Genomic DNA, 19,797 nt, shown 5'->3' with positions numbered 1-19,797 from the left:
GGGGGGGGACAGAGTGGATTCATTTCACCTGCAGCGTTAACGTCTTTAATTCTGCTTCACACGACACTTTCTCATGGGGATAGAACACGGTGCACTTGGATTATCAAGTGGAAAATGCACCAATATGTGTGAAAATTATCAATATATGAGTTAGAATTAGAATATACTAATCACAGGTTAGGATTATTTCCATACGCCCACCTGGAAATGCACAGGCACATGGAACGATAAAGTTTTGTGACAATAAAAATGTCCCTTTCACCTTCTGGGTAAACTATAATCGCAATAGAAGAAACATTTCTGATAATTACTGGCCATCGGTGGTTCGATTCCCCGGCTCCTCCGGTCCGGATGCTGTTTATTGACCCTGACAGCGTTCCGACGTGCACAGTTTGATGTGTGCACATGGCAGCGCTGTACAGAATGTGTGCAGCTGAATGTGACTGTATGAAAAAGCGTTGAGTGGAGATAAAGACGAGATAAGTGATGTATGGATAAAGTCAAGATTCAAGAACTTTATGGTCCTTGTGCAAGCAAATCAAAATCACGACTTCAAATCAAATTGTGCCTGTTTTGCAAAGAATACAATACTGTTCTGCTATATAGTATATACTGTATAATATCAGCCAAAGAAGTATTTTAAAAAGGTTCTTTGATAAACTAAACTCAGGACAGGATAGTAAAGATATGGATAAATATGATAAATAATAAAAATAACATGAATGTTTCACAGTGTATTAAGTGGTATGATAAATGTGATAGTTGTTCCATATCAAACAGGGAATAATGTTTCTTTATGACTGTACTTGTGCACAGGAGCTTTGTCATGTTGAAAGCAGGGGAGGCCATTGCCTGAATTGTTACTTTACAATATATTATCTGATATTTTATTTCTATTAAATCAAATAAAACCTTATTTTGGACAGTAGAGTCTGATAATAACAGTGTCGGCATCAACATTTACCGTTGCTTTAACTTTGAGGACGGATACTTCGATGAACAAGCCCCGGAACAGGGAAGTTTGAAGAAAGAGAGAAAGAGAGAAAGAAAGTGAAGCAAACAGAAAAAACTAATCAACAAGACAAACTCAAAGACATCACAGAAAAAGTAATGAGAGCGAGTCTCACACACGCTGCTCGTGTTCACTGCTGATCAATATCTGACGTTCCAGCACATTTTGTTTTCATTTCTCTCAGCGAACACAACAGACGTGCTCTTATCACCTCTGTGAGTTATATGGTCTCCACGGAGCGGAGGGTGTGAAAGACGACAATGAGCAGAGGGAGTGAGGACGATGGGATGAATCCCCACCGACTCCCCAGTCTGTCACACGTCACCTTGTTCCACTGGTCAAATAGGATTTCCCTCCCCTTTATTCCAAAGAACATAATAAGAATTTCAATTTGAGATAAGCTGAGAGCAGAGCAGCCGACGGGACTTAAAGATGATATTCAATCCAGTCAGGTGAGATTACAGCTCCAGATCTGTGCTGCTGGGAAGCCTTCGCTTTGAAAACCAAACTTAAGGACAAGTAATCCTGCAAGTTCTTTCAGTTTTTGAACTTTTTCAGTGTAAAGAAAGTATTAAAAAAAACTCATTCAAACACCAACGCAGTGGTTCACAATTTTCTTTATACCATGGCACCTTTTCACTGGGAGTTTAACACATCCACAGCTGTTATAGGAATTTATTTAATATACATTTTGCTGATGAAACAAATAAAACCAACATTTAGTGAAATAATATAAGTATATTGCACAGGAAGTCTTTTAGTCCAGGAAACACACAGGAACTGAAGTGTTACACGATGATGGTCAGCGTTTCTCACTGAGCTGGAAAAGTCTCACCAAACCTGAGCATGTGGTGCGGTTGCCACGACAACAGCCCTGTCCTCGCCCGTTGAGCCGTCATGACATCAGAAGGCGTCCGGTGACATTTCACAGTTTGGGGCAAAAGGTCTCGAGTCCTGGACGTACGAAGGAGAAGTGGAAGAAGAGAAGGATCAGAGGAGGTCAGAGGTTATCGATTAGTTCTTCTACATGAACACACACGCACACGCACACGCACACACACACACACACACACACACACACATACACACACGGACACACACTGCCAGTGAGTGGTGGTAACATGAAAAATCAATTTGCGCTGCAGATGCATGGAGGTGCTGCTGCATTCACCTCTCGGCTCCGTGAGTCTGACGGATGATTTGCAGCTGAGCTCTGAAGAAAGTGAAGATATTTTTTCTGTCACGACTTTTGCAGAGAAGCTTAAAACTGACCCGTGTCTTCTGTTAGAGAACAAGAGTTTTGTAGAGTTTCTCTTGTTCTATTTCATGTTTCATGTCACTGTGTTGTGTTCTTTTGTTTTAACGCCAGCAGACATTTGATTTAGTGGTTTGTTTAACAGTCAGACTAATGTCACTTATCTATAACTAATAAATAGTGTCTAACTGGAGCTGTAGACTTTTAAAAGTAGATTTCTATGTATGAGTCTATATATTATACATGAATGTGTATATATTATTCTTATTTCCCAATTACAATAGTTTTTCATAATTCTTTTAATGCATCAATACAGATTTTTGCTGCTGGTGTTATGAAGCCGTGATGGTGGATGTGTGTGGTTTTTTAATTCCTGTGCATGTAATTTCATGTGTGACGCTCAAAACACTAAACATTTACTTATGATAAATTCATAAGAAACATGTTTTACAAAGTCACAAAGATCTTTTATCAAAAATTATAAATTGTGACAAAAATCTCAGTGACAGATTCAAAGTCTCTGAATATGACTGAGAGGGAAAACTGCTTTTATCTGTGTTTTTTAACAATATAATTTGTCAGAGTTGACTTTTGATATTAAAAAGCGATTGATATTTCTCAAATCACCCTGTTTCTCTCGTTATCTCAGCAGGCTGCATTGTTCACGTCTACGTTTTGTCCTCCTTTGTTCAGAGTGTCACCGCCGCAGCGACGTGTTGCCTCGCTGCCGTCTCCAGGACGTTGGACTCTGTGACAGGATGTAATTACGCTGTCTTTTTTGTCTCTGTCTGTCTGTATCCATAACTACTAGAGTCTGGAGCAGTAATGGACCGAAGCTCTGTGAAGTGTTAACAGTGCACGTATCGACACCATTACTGTCAACAGAGGCTTCGCTTTGAGCGTTTTTCAGGAACCCGGCTGCACAACGGTCGACTGCAGGAGTGAAACGAGGATCAACAGAGCAGCTGCACACGTCTGCTCGTTGTTTCAGTGGCTTTTACTCCCAGTTTCTGGTCTGAGCTGAATTCAGCAGCTAATGGGCTCAAGCTGAGGACCTCAAAGTGCAAATACGAGGCAGGAGAAGACACTGAGAGACGAACGCTTCCTCTGATCTACCAAAAAACGTATTTAATTTCTGTTGATTGAAAGAGTTTTAGAGGTGAAACAGGTCATGAAAGCTTCAGTTCAACACAGACGATGTTTTTCGCCCGTTGGATAAAAACAAATGTCAGTGTTTTATCTTCAGAAACACGTTTGTGGAAAGTCTCTGTGACGCCAGTGAAGCCGAACTACTTCCAACAGAGCTCAGCCCCAAGAAGCACAGAGACTCCAGATGAGGCTCCTGCCGCTGAAGGCCGGGAGCAGCGTCCCGGTGAAAAGGTGCCGGAGGGTCCCACCGTTCCACCGAGGGCATCGAACCGCTCCGTGCACGTCAACTGGATTCACCTGCGTCACAAGGTGTTGGGGCTCAAAGACGCAGTGACGATCCAATCAGCTCGACCTCTGGAGGCGATCGGACGCATCGGGCAGGAGGACGCAGACATAAATAATGTCCCTATTTTTTGTCCCCCTCGTTATTTTTTATGGTTTCCGGTTGATTTTACGACTAAAATCTAAACCTTGTCGTCTTAATGACCAGCCGCTGTGGTCCAGATGAGTCGATAAAAATGTTGATGTACTCGTGTGAGTCACCTTTAGTTATTACCTCAGAGCGTCGAGCTTAAAGAGGAACAGGAAGTGGTTGACTCGGGGTTTTTTTGCCCATTATTTCACCTCACGGGCGAAACGTTCAGCCCCCGTCCACGAAAATTATATCCTACAAGGACACAAGACGCTAATTACAGCTAAATGCAAAGGAGAACTTTCCAAACTCAAATCCCCCCCATGACCGGGCAGCACATGGTTCAGTCCAATCAGCTGCCTCCAGTATGTAAGAGTCCGCCCCCCCCCCCCTCTGCCAAGACTTTGGCTGAACCAGGAAGTGCCCCCCCCCATGACCCCAGGTAACTCAAACAAACAAATATTAAGTTTAGACAGTTACAGAGGACAAAGAAATAAACTTTAATTACTTGAAATTAACTTGGGTGACGAACTAAGGAATCAAAGCAAAGCAAACTAGTGGGAAGTTGTTGTTCACACTTTAATGTGTTCATGTGTTTTAGAAACAAAATGTGTGTATTTCCTCTTTATAATGTTTGCACATAAAAGCAAAGGAAAAGGATCCGGTGTGACAGGAATATACATTATTTAGTACGTGTGCATGTTAATCATTTAAATGTCTGTATTGGTTCAAAATTGACCAGTTCCCATTTAAAGCTACACTTTTTAGAGCTGATTGTAACTAATTTGTTTATAAGTGATGGCTTCAGCAACTTGGTTTCTAAGGAAAAGATTTGAGGTGTCATTTAGCAAGAGAATAATCTTACACAGGATCTACAGTATCTTTAATTCTCTCACAGGGCAGAGGTGAGATCTCAGCATCATGAGATCTGTGTCTGTAATCCAGTGAATCAAACACGGAACATAATCTGAATACGAGATAATTAAAGAGCCGGATCCCCGTCTCCTCTGAGGAGCTGTAACAGGAGATAAGACTTCAGGGAGGTTAAGCCTCTGGATTGACGGTGAGAAGTTGAGGACCTGAAGCGACGGACTGAGACATGGAGACGGATCAAAGTTGTCTCTCTCTCTTCTCCTAATCGTCCAAGTGGTTCAGAGTTATCACACTAACAGGTACTTAGAAATAAAACGTTAGATTCTGGTGAGCTGGTTTTGATCTGCTGCAGAAGTTCATCTAAAAAGAGTCGTTCTTACAGGCAGCGTTTTTCAAGCACTAAAATAAATCCACAACCTTTATTGGTTCACGATTCATCAACTCTTTAAAAGTGGAGGGATTTATACAGATGTTTAAACTCCGGCTCTGGCACCAGAAGAAGCTGTTAACACACAAAACGACACCAGCAGTTTACAGCTCAGTTTATGGACTCGTGAGGAAAGAAGAAGATGAAGATCAGGCTGTGAAACAATCCAAAGCATTGAGATCAAACCACAGCTAAAGATTAGATCAACGTCCCTGTTTCTGAAGTACTGCAGGTCAAACTAACTGATTATTGTCTCATTACAAACTGAAATTAAGTTACTTCACCCTAATAAGTTGAGCTGGAGCTACTTCTGCCGTAGTGTGGGCTGCAACATAACCACAAGATGGCGCTGTGTGCTGCCTGATGCTCCTGTGAGTGGAGCCACAACAACATCTGCAACCTCCCTCTGTAATTTATGAGACAGTGACATCTATTTAAATCACGGTCAGATTCGTTTTATCTGCTCGGTGGCATCCGTCCAGATAAGAGGAAGACGAGGGGGAGACGGAGATCAGTGGCCGGACGGTCAAAGTGAATTTATTGGGCCAAATATTCCAATCATTAAGAGATTTAATGAGCTGAGGCTTAATTAAAAGTGCTCATTGGCTTCTAAAGAGTCAGATCTCTATGAAGCTCGAGCTAGAACAATGAAGACATTGAAGATCACCAGGTTCTCCGTGATCCCTTGAGGTCAAACAAACCAAACTCTACTGGAAAGCCTCTTGATCGATGGAACAACTTTTCAAACGTATTATGATTTATTATGAACAAAGCAGCACTTCATGAAACTAAAATATGTTTTAACTTTAGTGGGAATAAAATGGAGAAAGTGGACGTGGGGGTACAGGACTTAAACAAAGGTTCCATATTGATGCTGCAGGGTATGAACACAGATTGTGTAATTATAATGATTAGATAAAATGAAATATATCAAAATGCACATTGGATTCTGTCACACACAACAGCTCAATAAATGACACTGCTAAATCTGAGTCATCCTCAAATGCCTGCGTGTGTTTGCAAATCCCAGTTTTTTAAACAATTTAGGACCATTTGTTGCATATTACGCACGATAAACTGAAATGTGCAGATTTCTGAGTGGAGTTTGGTTCGTGCATCGGAATCAGTGAAGGCAGTGTTCTGATCCTGAACGCTCCTCCGGGACTTCTCCTCGCAGTGTTTGTGGCTTTGTGACAATTTTCCTGAACTGGACCCGAGCAGAACTGCAAACACAGTCCGAGAGATTCTGGATTGTGGCGAACCCCCCACGTTTATCGGAGCCAAATGACGCCCCATGCACGCGCACTGGTCGCCTCCAGCGTGTAGCAGCCTGGTGCTGATGATGCTGTCTGGTGTGTCGGCGCTGTGATGCTGATGCTGCTGCTGGAGGCTGCTGCTGATGCTGCTGATGCTGCTGCTGCTGCTGCTGCACGGTGGCGCAGCCCACATCCAACTGAGGGTCTGAGGATGGAAACGTGGAGACAGCCGGCGTGTTAGCAGCTCGCAGCCGGGATGGAATAACCCACAGGAGCCTCAGTTCCCCCCCCCCGTAACAGGATTTCTCTGGATCAGGTGCGCCGGCGTCTCCTCAACTTACCTGAGGTGATGGTTCCTGCCTCGTTCTGCCTATGAGCCGCTGCGCACAGGCGACGCTGAGGATTTAAACACCAAAGTTTGGATTCCCCCCCTCTGGATGTATGCGCAGTTGTAGATTTGGAGATGTACGCGCCTGGTGTAACGCAGCAGCTCGTTCTGGATGGATGCTGTCGGTGTTACCGCGGCTGTTCCGGCACCTGAATTCACGCAGCGGAGACCTGCGCCTCCTTTACGCGTAAAATCCCTCCAGGTCCTCGGTGCATGGGGAAAGTTTGCGGGACGCGGAGGAGGATGAAGGCAGCGCACCCGGTGTGGCTCAGTGGAAGTCCCCTGCACGTGGTTTAAACACATCTGTATAGAAATCGGTGGATGCGTTTGTTGGAGAAACTTGGAGAATGCTTTTCCAAACTGTGGAGGATTCCTGCTCAGGCTGGAGGGACGAGCAGCGGACACCGAGATCCCTTCCCGGGAAAACAGGTGTTCCGCGGGAACAGGTAGGTTCCAGTTAGAGATACAAACATGTCACCGATAATTAAAAAGAGATAAATACATGTGGAAACATCTAATAGTACATAGAAGAGCTCAGGAGGTAACAGCTGCCCATGCTGCTTGTTGGTTGTGAACCAAACTCCATTCAGAAACCTGCAGTTTAGAGCTGCAGCTGATCAAACAACCATTTGAACCTCCTGCTTCATTCTATTGATGCTTTGATTCTATGACAATTAATGCAAACTTTCCTTTTAACCAAATCCTGACTATTCAGCAACAAACTTGTTCCCATGAGTTCTAGTATGTAATGTTTTTATATGGTCTTTATTGTATATTGTGATCATCACCTTTATAATCCTCCGATAGATGTACATTGATCCCAAGCAAAATACTGTGTTAAAGCAGTACAATATAAGAACAAATGTAAGCAATATATATATATTTATACCTGCATTGGACGGCTGTTTTCAGTTTGTACATTGAATCTGTCTCTATCAAATAAACCTTATAAATATTGGTAAAAGCTGTGCTACTTTGCAGGAACGCATCAATGCTGAATCGGCATAATTAAAACTGAGCTTTGTTGATTATTAAAAATGTAATCTGTGAATGTTGGATAAGAATTAATAAGATTTCCTGCACGTAAACCAAACTCCATTGAGAAACCCTGTGGTTTGGTGCTGCATTGCTTATCAAACACAATCTAACACAAACTCTTTTAATTTTGCTGAAGTAAAAATAATCTGTGATTGTCGTTTATAGACATTAGGTGACGATAAATAAGATTATAGGGATTAAATAACATAAAATCCTTGATTTATATACTTCAGATTGTGTCTGTTCATCTGCATTTAAAACATTTGACGGAGTCGGGCAACGACTGATGATTTGCAAGATGCAAACTCATGATTTCAGAGGAGCCACAACCGTTATCTGTTTTATCGGCTTCATTTGAAAACTAATGATATTTACAAGAGGAGGAGAATTAGAGGGTGAAAGCTGCCCACGCTGGTTGTTGGTTTCCAGCTCTGTAAACCAAACTCCATTCAGAAACCCTGAAGTTTATCAAACACGTTTAACCTGCAGACTGTCGATGCACTGAATCGACTGTTAACAGAAAGTTGTGCTGTAACAAATTGCTGCACAGTCGATGCTGAATCGGCAGAATGAAATTGAGTTCTGTGAATTTGTTGCATGAGGTAAATAATCTGTATGAAAACCGGCTTTGTCATTGATGGAGATTAAAGCCCAGATAACAGTAAATTAAATGGAATAATTACAGATTAAATAAGATGAATTTCGTGGTGCTTGTCTGCTCACTGCATTTAAATCATTTTGATTCACTGATTTATGATGATTCACAAGGATTTGTAATGGGAAGTCATTAATAAAACTGGAGATGGGGTTTATACTCCAACAGGGATTAATGAAGATCTAATCTGACACAACCTTTATCAGTTATAATACAATGACTTTACACTGGTTTTCTATTGTGTAAAGTTTTCTTTGTTTTGAAAATGCTGACTAACTTACTGTTAATCTCTTTATTCTTTCAGTGACTCCAGATCCCACAATGCCGAGCTGTGGATAGAGAGGCCGCCCAGTGGGTCAAGCTGACCTGTGTCGACCTCCCTGCTCCCCTCCTCCTCATCTCCTCCTCTTTTCCTCCTTTACTTTCCTCCTCTCATTGACTGACCCTTATCCTCCCCTTCCTCACCTCCTTCTCCTCCTGTTCCTCCCTCCTGTCCTCTCTCCTCCCCTCATCCTCTTCACCTCTGCCCCCTGAACTCCTCCTCTTCCTCCCCCCGCAGCACACATGCAGGCCAAGAAGCGGTACCTGCTCGTGTCTGTGGGGGCCGGTCTTCTCTTCCTCGTCTACCTGTGGGGTCTGCAAATCGGGGAGTTCCAGCAGCAGCCGTACCAGTACCGCCAGTTACCCCAGGACCCGCAGTACCACCAGTATCAGCAGGAGTACTTCCACCAGAACCAGGACGTGTACCAGCCCCAGAGGAGTCCGTCCCGACCCCCCAGGCACTGGCCGGAGTCGACGGAGCTGCTGGAACCGTACCTGGAGGGGGGAGAGCAGGAGGTAGACTGGATCCGCTTAGAGGAAAAGAAATGCTCACCTGCTTCATTAGCTGAAAACCAAAAGGACGTTGTGATAGAAGTACTCAGATACCAGAGTATAAGTCCTTCATTCACATTCACAGTGAAATATTCTCATCAAATATGAGTAGTTATGACGCAGTGGGGCCCTTTCTCTTTGTGTTATTTCAAGTTATCAAGAGAGGACGATACATTTTCATTCTAACCCACAGCTCTATTAGATCATTTCTGGTGGTTTCGCAGATGAATGATGAGTTTGTTTGGATTCAAAGCTCGAAGGAACAAGATGAGATGATTAAACAAATAACTTTATTTCCCCTGCTCTTTTATTCTTTGGATTTTTATTTGAATCTGCACCAAATTGCTCATAACTCATAAATATCAGTCCCCTAAACATGCCTGGTCTTTTTTAATTAAGATCCATGAATTAACTCTGAGAAATCAAAGAAAATGTTGAAAAAACTCACAACGTTAAAGAAAGTGGGAAAATATATATATATACGTTATTTGGGCATTAAGGGCATTAACAGAACTGTGAGACAGAATCAAGATGAGATAAAAGAAGTTTAATTAGTTTCCTTTGATGCAACAATCGCGTTGTAAAGAAAAACATCATAAATACAGTATATTAAAAAACAACTTATCAGGTACGTGTACTTCCACATATTTGACTGGAAACCCTGTGTTGCAGTGAAAATCTAAACTCGAGAACAATCCTGCAGTTTTTTGCTGAAGCCCTTGTTGGATTCACTCAGTGGATCTGTTCATGCTTTGTGTGTAAAGAGACTGGGAACATTGGGAAAGAAAGAAAGACGCAGCAAAGGTCCCCAGGGTCAGGATTTGAACGCCTCAACCATTAAGCTTCATGGTCGCCCTGATGCGGTGCAGCCTGAGCACAACCACCGACGTCTACGAGCTGTGACACGGAGCCGCGAGTTGAAATTGCCTCGCTTTAAACGGTGAAGGTGTAACAGAGTTCCACTGTTTTAGAGAAATCAAATGCAATCTCCATTCGTCTCCTCATCTGGAAGGGTTAGCAGAAGAGCTGCAGCTCAGTCATGTGACAGATCAATGAAATGAAATGAGTCACAGAAAAGCAATTCACGGCTAAAGTGTTTAGTGAAACCATGAAGAACTCCTCAATTTATGTATATTTTGGATAAAGTTAACTCTGAAAAGATGAGCAATGTAAAGTTACTGTACTTTGGATGGTGATAACTCTGTGTGTGTGTTTACAGGAGGACAGTCCTCAGCTCCACCACCAGCACACCTCCCCTCGGGAGCGACGGGCCATCCGCGACAACATCTACAAGAACAAGCGCTGCCGCATGGAAACCTGCTTCGACTTCGCTCGCTGCCAGTCGGGCTTCAGGGTTTACGTCTACCCTCCGCAGAGAGGGGACGAGATCTCCGAGACCTACCAGAAGATCCTGGCGTCCGTGGAAGAGTCTCGCTTCCACACCACGGACCCTTCGAAGGCCTGTCTCTTTATTCTGGCCGTGGACACGCTGGACAGGGACCAGCTCTCCGCCCAGTTCGTGCAGAACGTCAGGTCCCGCATCCAGAGCCTGCCGACGTGGAACGATGGCAGGAACCACCTCATTTTCAACCTCTACTCTGGCACCTGGCCGGACTACACAGAGGATCTGGGCTTCGAGGTGGGCCAGGCCATGTTGGCCAAGGCCAGCGCTGACGTGGTCAACTTCCGACCAAACTTTGATATCTCCATCCCTCTGTTCTCCAAGGATCACCCTCTGAAAGGAGGGGGGATAGGTTATCTGACTCTCAGCGAAGCGCCGCCCTCCAGGAAATACCTGCTGGTTTTCAAAGGGAAGCGGTACCTCACTGGCATAGGGTCTGAGACCAGGAACGCTCTGTATCACATCCACAACGCGGAAGATATTATCCTGCTGACCACGTGCAAACACGGCAAAGACTGGGAGAAGCACAAGGACTCTCGCTGTGACCGGGATAATGAAGAATACTCAAAGTAAGTTTTCAGCTCTTTTCATCGTCTCTGCTGCTTCTGGGCTGGCGTTTATTTCAATTTGAGGGTCAGGAGATATTGGTTTTCTTGGTGCTGTCCAAGTTTTATGAAATCACATAACTCCTGTGAAGAAATACCTGTGATTTTCTGACATTCCTTCTTGTTTGGTCGCTGCAGAGTTGCTTGTCGCTGCTCCTCTGTCGTGCACTGAGGGCAGAGAGCCTTCGGTTGAGCCGACATGTGTCAGTTACCTTATTATTGCTGTTGGTTATTTCGAATGCAGCGTGTTTGTGCACCATTACAGCTCAGCTACAGTGCTTCCTGTGCGTGTGTGTGTTCATGTTTAATGGCCGAGATCTCTCCTGCTTGAGATTGTTGGGGAGCGTCTCGTCTTTATTTGAGCTAAAACAGCTTCGATGCTTTCAAGTACATATTTCACAGTTGTCAGGGGAGTTGGGGCTTCGCTGTTGCTGTGCTCCAGGGACAAAACGCTCCAAACATGCAAGTGTGTGTCTGTGTGTGTGTGTGTGTGTGTGTGTGTGTGTGTGTGTGTGTGTTTGTGTATGTGTGAGAGAGAGAAAAGGGAGCAGAGGAGGAGAAGAGGCATCGACTGTCGAGAAAAGGAAAAGCTCAGCAGTTGGTCGAGAGAGAAGTGATCTGAGCCGTGAAAAGTTCACCTTTTGAAAATTTTAGCGACAGCTGAAAGTCGGGGGAAACGAGATGTGAACAGAAATCCCAGATGTGTTGCCCCGAGTGACATCTGTTGCATATTTTAGGTTTGGAAAGAATAAATCGCTGGGGGATCCAGAAACTTGCAAATGAGTGAGCGCCGCAGGCAGTATGTAAAGATGGACGACAGGGCAGCTCCCCAAAAGTAAAGCCAAAACATCTTGACTGCCCCCTAGTGGCTGGCTGCAGTATAGAGCCCCTTTTCCAATAGTCAAAAAACCCACTAACTCTCGCTAACATCTGGATTTTGTCTGCAATAGGAATGGATTCTATCGACTTGCATTTTAAAAAAAAAACACATATACGCATTATATACTTTTTGTGTGCAGGATAATTTGGCTTCATTTCTGGATCGTGGTTGTCCATCTTTATTTATTTACAGTCTATGGTCCAGTCCTTGAAGCTCCTCAACTGTTTCCTTGTATAAACCCAGGAGGACGTTGGACAGAAAAGTATAAATGAAGGTGATCAGCAGCGTTGATCCTGATATTTTCTTTTTGAGACACGCTGCTCTGATTAACTCCCGTTAAGTTTGATTGATGGTGATTGAATGTGACTGATTGATTATCGCCACTCGCTGACTGTAGAATCCGACAGATCCACACATGCAAGTTGTCATCTCGTGATGAACTTGACAAGTTCAATCTGCTCCTGTTTTCCCTTCAGTTTAATTATATATTTTCTGTAAAATTAGAAGTGTAATAATTTCGTCTCTCATGAGAAGCAGCACTGAAGGAGCCTCGGATATAAAACTCTGCCAGAAACCCTTCGGTCGGTAGCTGCAAATTATTTACAACCAGGTTCGAGGGAATGTGACTTTATTAAAATGTATTTTAAAGTAGTTAAATAATTTTCGTTCTCTTAAAATGTGGAGCTATGGACATAACGGATCATATTTCCCATTTTTCTCATCTCATGTGAATGTAAACTGTCTCAAGTTAAAGCTAAAAGACAGAAAACCACATTTCCACAAAGCAGAATAAAATCTGAAACGCTATCTGTGACTCTGACGCTCTAAAAATCCCCATTTGCCTTAATTGGTCTTTTCACAAACAACTTAGTAGTGACGCGTTTTTCTTTGTCGGCAAACTGTGAATTAACCAGATGTTTTCATTCATAAATGCGTTTGTTGTCGAGCAGCTTTTGTGGAGAAGAAGAACAAATGGTTTTAGTCTCATTGAGGTGACACGATTCACCTGAAATGTGTTATTTTGAAGAATCTGCTGCTTAAAAGTCAAAGGGTTAAAGTGCTTGAGAGGCTCCACCACTAAATAAATAGTGCATTAGTCCATTGTCTGCCTCAGTCTGGCATTTTCTGATGCTCAATACCAAAATCAAAGAGCTTATTCTCACAGCGGAACTGAGTTTATCGCTCTGTAGTGCTTTAATTTCTCATTTCTCTCCCTCCTCTCATCCCCATTTGTCATTGATCCAATGAGTTTATTTAACAGCTTATTTCAAGGACGGCGCCGTACGCAACGTTTTTAGAAACACAGAAGTTTTCAAGAACTCAGAACTGAGCCGTGTTCCTGCTCCTGTTTCATCTTCTTCTCTCTTTCTCCGCTCGTCTTCATCACGTATCTTCTCCCTTCTCACACATGAGCTGTGATTGATGCAGTCTGTTCATTTTCATCTGTGTCCGTGAACAAAGTAAACACACGGTCAATTGATATTTATATGAAAAATGTCACATATTGGAGGCTTTAACCAAAAACGCTGAATGAGGAGATTAATGCTTGAAAAGGAAATAATCACATCATCACATCAACAGGAGTTAAAATTGAGGAAACTATATTTAGGAACCAGTGTTACAGTCATGCTCTACTTAACCTTTTCAAGGTCACAAATATCCAAAGTCACAGGACGTTTTAAAGTCTCAGGAGGGAAACTGAGGGTCGGAAATGAGCCTCACATTTAGTTTGACTCAGTATTTAACACAAAGCCAAACATTACCTGTATTTCAGTGTCTTTGAGCATCTTGCCCAGCACTGGTCATTACCTTGAATCTGCTGCATCCGCCTGAAGGAATGAGCCCATCTCCTTCTTCTCTACCCACAAGGACCTGAGAGCCTCTCTAACCCTTTTCATCTGTGAACTCACACGGCTCCACAATCTTTTGAATCTGGAGCTTGTGGCTGAAAAGGGGCTTCTCGCCCGTTTGCAGCTGCCTGTTCTGGTGTTTTACACACGGCACATCGATACAGACATCACCCAGTGCTGGTGGAGGAGGGGCTGGGGGTGGTGGTGGGGGGTCCTGCTGCGAGGCTCCCTGATGGGAACAGAAACCAACAAGGATGTTGAAGCCTCGGGGTGGTCGATAATTGCCCTCCAATTGAATTAAGCTGTGAATGAAGGGGGGAAGATAGAGATCTCACCTCCCACTGAGTGGCGCTGGATGGAACTGTTTTACTGTACAAAGATAACAGCTCGCTAAACCAATTAGAGTCTCGCCGCACAGAAGTGTCTCCCCGAAGAATGTTTGATATCGCAGGGCTCCGTTTACACAGCGGCGGTTAAAATGATTAATTCAGATCGCCGCCGCGTCTTTCAACATGTCTTTCATGGCCGACGGAGAGAAGGGAAGAAGAAAGAGGGATGCGGATGAGAGGTGTCTGACTGTAAATCCATAAACATTTCCCTTCATCTCGTCTCTGCGCTCATTGATGTCCTCGCTTTGTTTCGTCTCTGTAGGACCTTGAAGTTATTTTAGCTCTTTAGCTTTTTTTTTCTCTTTCCCTCCTTCAACTTTACTTATCGACCACGTGGCAACGATGAAACTGGCTTTTAATAAACCATGTACTTGTTTTTCCAAGACAAGATACATGTCCATGGAGTTGTTTATCAAGACAGTTGAGGCAAATAAAACAACAAGTACATAGCGTGGAGTGTTAGACAGGAAGGTGGAAACGATTAAGCTTCGAAAGGGCCTCAAGTTTCGTGGTGATAAACTGGCAGGAACGGTCAAAAACACGGTAACACCCTGATGATGTAGTAACGAATGTTTGGCTACTTGGAGACTGAAGAAATCAGTTAAATGGGAAAATATATACACTCGTCTGACATTTTGCTAAATGGCCTGTGTTTATGTTATCTCTAGTTTGGTCTCCACCACCTTCTGATTACAACTTCTTTGGAATCAGCCATCAGATGTAGCTTGTGGCTGCTTTGTCGTCACTCCAGTGGTAAAATGATCTTTATCGTTGGACCTTTGAAATCTGTTTTAGTGTGGCTAAGCTATTAGCGACCTTACGTTGCCTCTTTTAAACTCGTATTATTTATTGTTTTTGTGTTGTTTTGATGTCTCTTAACCCTGCGTGTCTGATGTTTCACTCTGTCTCTTTTTCCTGCTTGTGTGATTTTTCTGCCCCAACCTGACGTGTTTCACCTGTGTCCAACAGTCCCTGTGTCCCTCGTGCATTTAGTCTCCGTGCTCCCCGTCCTCTTTGTCTGTCCATCTGTTTGTCTCTTCAGTGCAACTTCGTGCTTCTGCTCGGCTCCCTGGTGATTCCAATGTTTTCATCTTCGGTCCTTGTTTCACTTTGTGTGGATTCTTCTGTTAGCCTGTCTACCCACATTAAATACTCCTCACTACACTTTAACTGCCTTTGTTCGCAAATTCTGTCTGCATCTTGGATCCTGAAAAACTTCATCCCTTAAAAGTTATGGAAGGAATGAAAACACGATGATGACATGAATATGCTAATTGGACTGTTCTGGTTCAATAAATGAAGTTAAGTAGTTCGATCCGCTTCAGGAGCTAGGCCACGCCCCAAACCCGCCTCTAATCACCTGTAAATCCGTCGTACAACTGTTCGTCTATCTGGTTCTGTTTCTCTCAGATTTCTTGAACCATTCTTTTCTTTCCCTTCATTCATTCACCTTCCCAAACCACTTCCGTCCATCGTCTTTACTCACCTCCCTTCATATTCAGTTTGTAGCGCACACACGTCTCAGTCTTCAGTATGTCCTTCCAGACCATCCCAACAGAAAACCTCTTACACCTTCACCCCTGCCCTCAACATCCATTCATCTGTCCTCAACATCCAATACATCAATTTCTATTAAAACCTTTAAATGGCATATTACCGTGCCAGTTTTCAAATATGTCCTCGATTCAGCTCCTTGACCGCACATGTTCAAGCCGTATACAAGACTTTGACCTTGTCTTGTGACCTCTATCCGTGTTCTACTTCTGTTGAGGATTTAAAGAAAAGTTTTCACTTGTGGTGTTTTTTTTTCGTGGCATGAGACCTAAAATATAAATTAATCAATCAATCAATCAATCAGTTTTTATTTGTATATCCCATATCCACAAATCACAGTTCTTTTGTTGTTCAACACCGAACCGTGGGAGGCTTCTGTCTCCAACCTTGACTGGAATTGTTTTCAAGTTTGCCGCAGAGCCGTCGCACCCACATGCATAGTGAGGGCAGAGGAAAGCATAAAACAAATTTAGGAGTGGACCTTAAATAAAAGGCTTTGTCTGACAGCTAAACTAATAGAGTCACAAAAACATATATACACACACACACACACACACACCAGCAGCTGTGTTGCATTGTGTCGTTTTTATATACAATAATACACACCCTGCATGCACCATCCAGACGTCGGGCTCTGGGATGAGGCTATAATACAATCCCTGTTTTTCTGGAGCATTGGCGTGTTTCAGCGCCTGGATATAGGACAGCGGTGAATTCCGACACACTGAGGTGCGTCATCGCTGCCATTATTGTGATGAGAGGATATGATGTACAGCACAAATACGTCCCTGCTCTGATCCTGACGGGCAGATATTCATAAAACCCCAGAGCGACTTCATTCAACAGACATGTTTACATCACATAAAAGACGCTGAATTAATAAGTCAGAACGTGCTTCCTCTGAGCAGCGTTTCTAATGTGATGCGCGTCCCAGTGAAAACACACAGATGGAAACGCAGCTGCTGTCACATCTGTGAGTGTTTGGCAGCTGCAGAATTCAATATGTGTGACAGGAGAAAAGGGTCTGAGTGTATTAATTTAAACGTCAGCTGCGGTCATATGGGTGGCAGGCGCTGTCTGTGTGTAGCAGAGGAAGTGGCGTGTGTAGAGTAAGTGGTGTGTGTGTGTGTTCTTTTTTTAGTCATTTCTTCCCGGCCTTGTTGTGAGATGTTCTATTAAAGCACATCAAAAGTCAATGTCCTCTTTCCTTGTTGGTGCTTATCTCCCTCACTCTACTTCCCCCTCACTTCACCTTCATCTCTCTCTTCCTTTCTCCTCCTCCTCCTCCTCCTCCTCCTCCTCCTCCTCCTCCTCCTTCCATCCTCGTCTATTTTCCTCCCTCATTCCCTTCCTCTCGCTCGTCTTCTTTTTCTTTACCTCCCCGCTCGCCTGCCGAGCTAAACTAAACAGTGGAAAAGGTTTTACTGCTGTCTCAGTGCATCTCTGATGCAAGTCATGATGAAGAGCGCCATGAGGAATAATAACGGCGGCTGCCAGTTTCCAGGAGCCCAAATCAGGACTTTTGAAAGGACTTTGATGTGTGGCCGACTCCAGCTCCTAATTAAAGAAACAAAAAGCAGCCAGTGCCTGTTTGTGAGGATGCACATGTGCACAGGAAGAAAAGGAAGTTTAATATTGCATATTTTGTGATGCTGCAACTGCATTAATCTTGAGTGAAATCTTTATCTGCATCCAAAAACGAGGGTTGATTAAGAAACAAATCAAAACCTGTTTAAACCATCAACTGTAAATAAAGGTGGACGACTGCTGGAGGAGGCAGGGTTTATGACCCATACTGCTGCCAGCCACCAGGGGGCGATCAATACAATTTGGCTTCCCCTTTGTGGAGCTGTGATGTCGTGTCTTGCATTAATAACCACACCCAACAAATAGGATTTTCAGCAATTTTTTTAAGGACATACATTTACACAATTGCTTTCCAGTGCTTTTTAGAGGCCTGTAAATATTTCTGTCTTATGTTTTACTTCAGAGTTCATTTTTCTCTGTGCATATTTCTTCTTATGCAACCGAGCCGAGCTGCAGGAAGCTGAAAAAAAAAGAACGAGTTGCAAACGCACTGTTCCCCTTTGGCCACACCCGGCCAATGAAAAAATAATATAAAAGTTATTGGGACTTATAAATAACAATCGTAACGTGTTTTATATGCTGATGAAAATAATAAATCTGGACAAACGATACCCATGGAGTGTGTGTGTGTGTGTGTGTGTGTGTGTGTGTGTGTGTGTGTGTGTGTGTGTGTGTGTGTGTGTGTGTGTGTGTGTGTGTGTGTGTGTGTGTGTGTGTGTGTGTGTGTGTGTGTGTGTGTGTGTGTGTGTGTGTGTGTGAGAGTCTTTTAGCACCTGCAGATTCCTCAGGCAGCAGAAGACGGCATCAATACATCGAAGGTTTCTGCCAAGGCTGGTTGGAGGGTAAAGAGAGTCTCTATTGATCAGGTTTGACTTCACCACTGAGGCCGTTCAGCAGACGAATGGAGGTTAATGGTTGTTCTCGGTGTGTGAAAGCCAAACACGATCGGCATTTAGTGCGACAAGAGGCCTCGGCATCTATTTGCGCCGACCCTCTGTCGGTCTTAATGGGAAAGAGAAGTCAATGTATCAGCGGTGAAAACAGCAAACGGACACAGCGGCTGATCTCCAACGTTTGTCCCATCGATTGAATCAACTTTTTGTCTCTGGAATGAATCAAAGTGTAGATTTGATCAATCCAGAACTTGTGGATTTAAGGTTGAATGTATTATTTAACACTAAACTGTGTGAAACTGCTCAACTGCAGAGTAAACTTTAACTTTGAAGCTGTTTCAGCTCTTTACCCCTGAAACTCCAAAATGTGTTTTGTGGATTCAAACACTCGGCATAGTGGTTCATTTTAACCTTTAACATTTGAAATAAACAAAAGTCTTTCCTCAACCATAACCTGAGAGCTTTTGTTTCATTAATCTAAGAACCAAAACGGCGCGGGATGCAAACACTCATCTCTGGTGTCTCTGGCGCTTGCAGCCCTCGAAGCTGATGGATGGAGTTTGTTTCGTTGCCATGGAGCCGAACATGATCCAACTTTTCCTTCTTGTGAGAACTTCGAGGACCTCTCCTCCTCCTGAGTTTGCAAACAAGCTGAAAAACAACAAGTGTTCGCTCCTGAGGCCTTTTCTGTAACTTGATCTTTGCTCCTCACATCAGGATTAAAAACGCCGTCTGTCTGAAGAAAGGTGGTCATTTTCTGCAGCCGTACGCTCAGCCCCACATCCCTCTCTCTCCCCGAGTACCTGGTCCAGAAACACAATCGACTCAATCATCTTTTCCCTCCTTCTCCTCCGCTGTCTCATTTCCGCCGCTCTACCCACCTCACTCTCATTTCTTTGTTGTCTTTCCCCGCTGCCGCTCTTCCTCCCACTCCCCCCCCCCTCTCCGTCTGTTAGTCAAGAACTGATGATCAGTTGAGTCGAGGTAAAGGTGCGCGGGTCGTTCCCGGGATGTTTGGCCATCCATCCTGAGCGAGGACAAAATTAGAGAGGCGGCGGAAGTAGTGTCGCCGCGTGGCAGGATGGATTGTAGAGTGAATCCATCAGGCTTCACGCAAACCGCTCTTTAGTCGGGACAAAGGAAGAGAAAGACGGAGCGGGGGAGACGGGGGAAGTGTTGTTCCTGTGTGACTTTTCATTTGCTACATGTCAACATGTACATTTGTCTTTTTAGTTGAGAGAAATGGTCTGAAAAGTGGAGGGTTGGTCATTTTCTTTGTTGTGGAGCTTCTCAAGCATT

General features: G+C 43.7%; 1 protein-coding gene across 1 annotated transcript in view; it reads left to right on the top strand.

Annotated features, from left to right (window-relative positions):
- The first annotated feature begins 6,680 nt into the window (after positions 1–6,680).
- LOC117758031 (exostosin-1) overlaps positions 6,681–19,797 on the top strand; it is a 162,108-nt gene continuing 148,991 nt past the window's right edge. The window contains exons 1-3 of the mRNA XM_034579352.1: positions 6,681–7,218; positions 8,770–9,302; positions 10,558–11,309. Coding sequence (XP_034435243.1) covers positions 9,030–9,302; positions 10,558–11,309 — 1,025 coding nt within the window. The 5' untranslated portion in view covers positions 6,681–7,218; positions 8,770–9,029. The remainder of the gene's footprint in view (positions 7,219–8,769; positions 9,303–10,557; positions 11,310–19,797) is intronic.

The sequence above is a fragment of the Hippoglossus hippoglossus genome, chromosome 24 (assembly GCF_009819705.1).
Source record: "Hippoglossus hippoglossus isolate fHipHip1 chromosome 24, fHipHip1.pri, whole genome shotgun sequence".
NCBI lineage: Eukaryota > Metazoa > Chordata > Actinopteri > Pleuronectiformes > Pleuronectidae > Hippoglossus > Hippoglossus hippoglossus.
The sequence above is the reverse complement of the archived record's forward strand: the minus strand, read 5'-3'. Positions and strand labels throughout refer to the sequence as shown.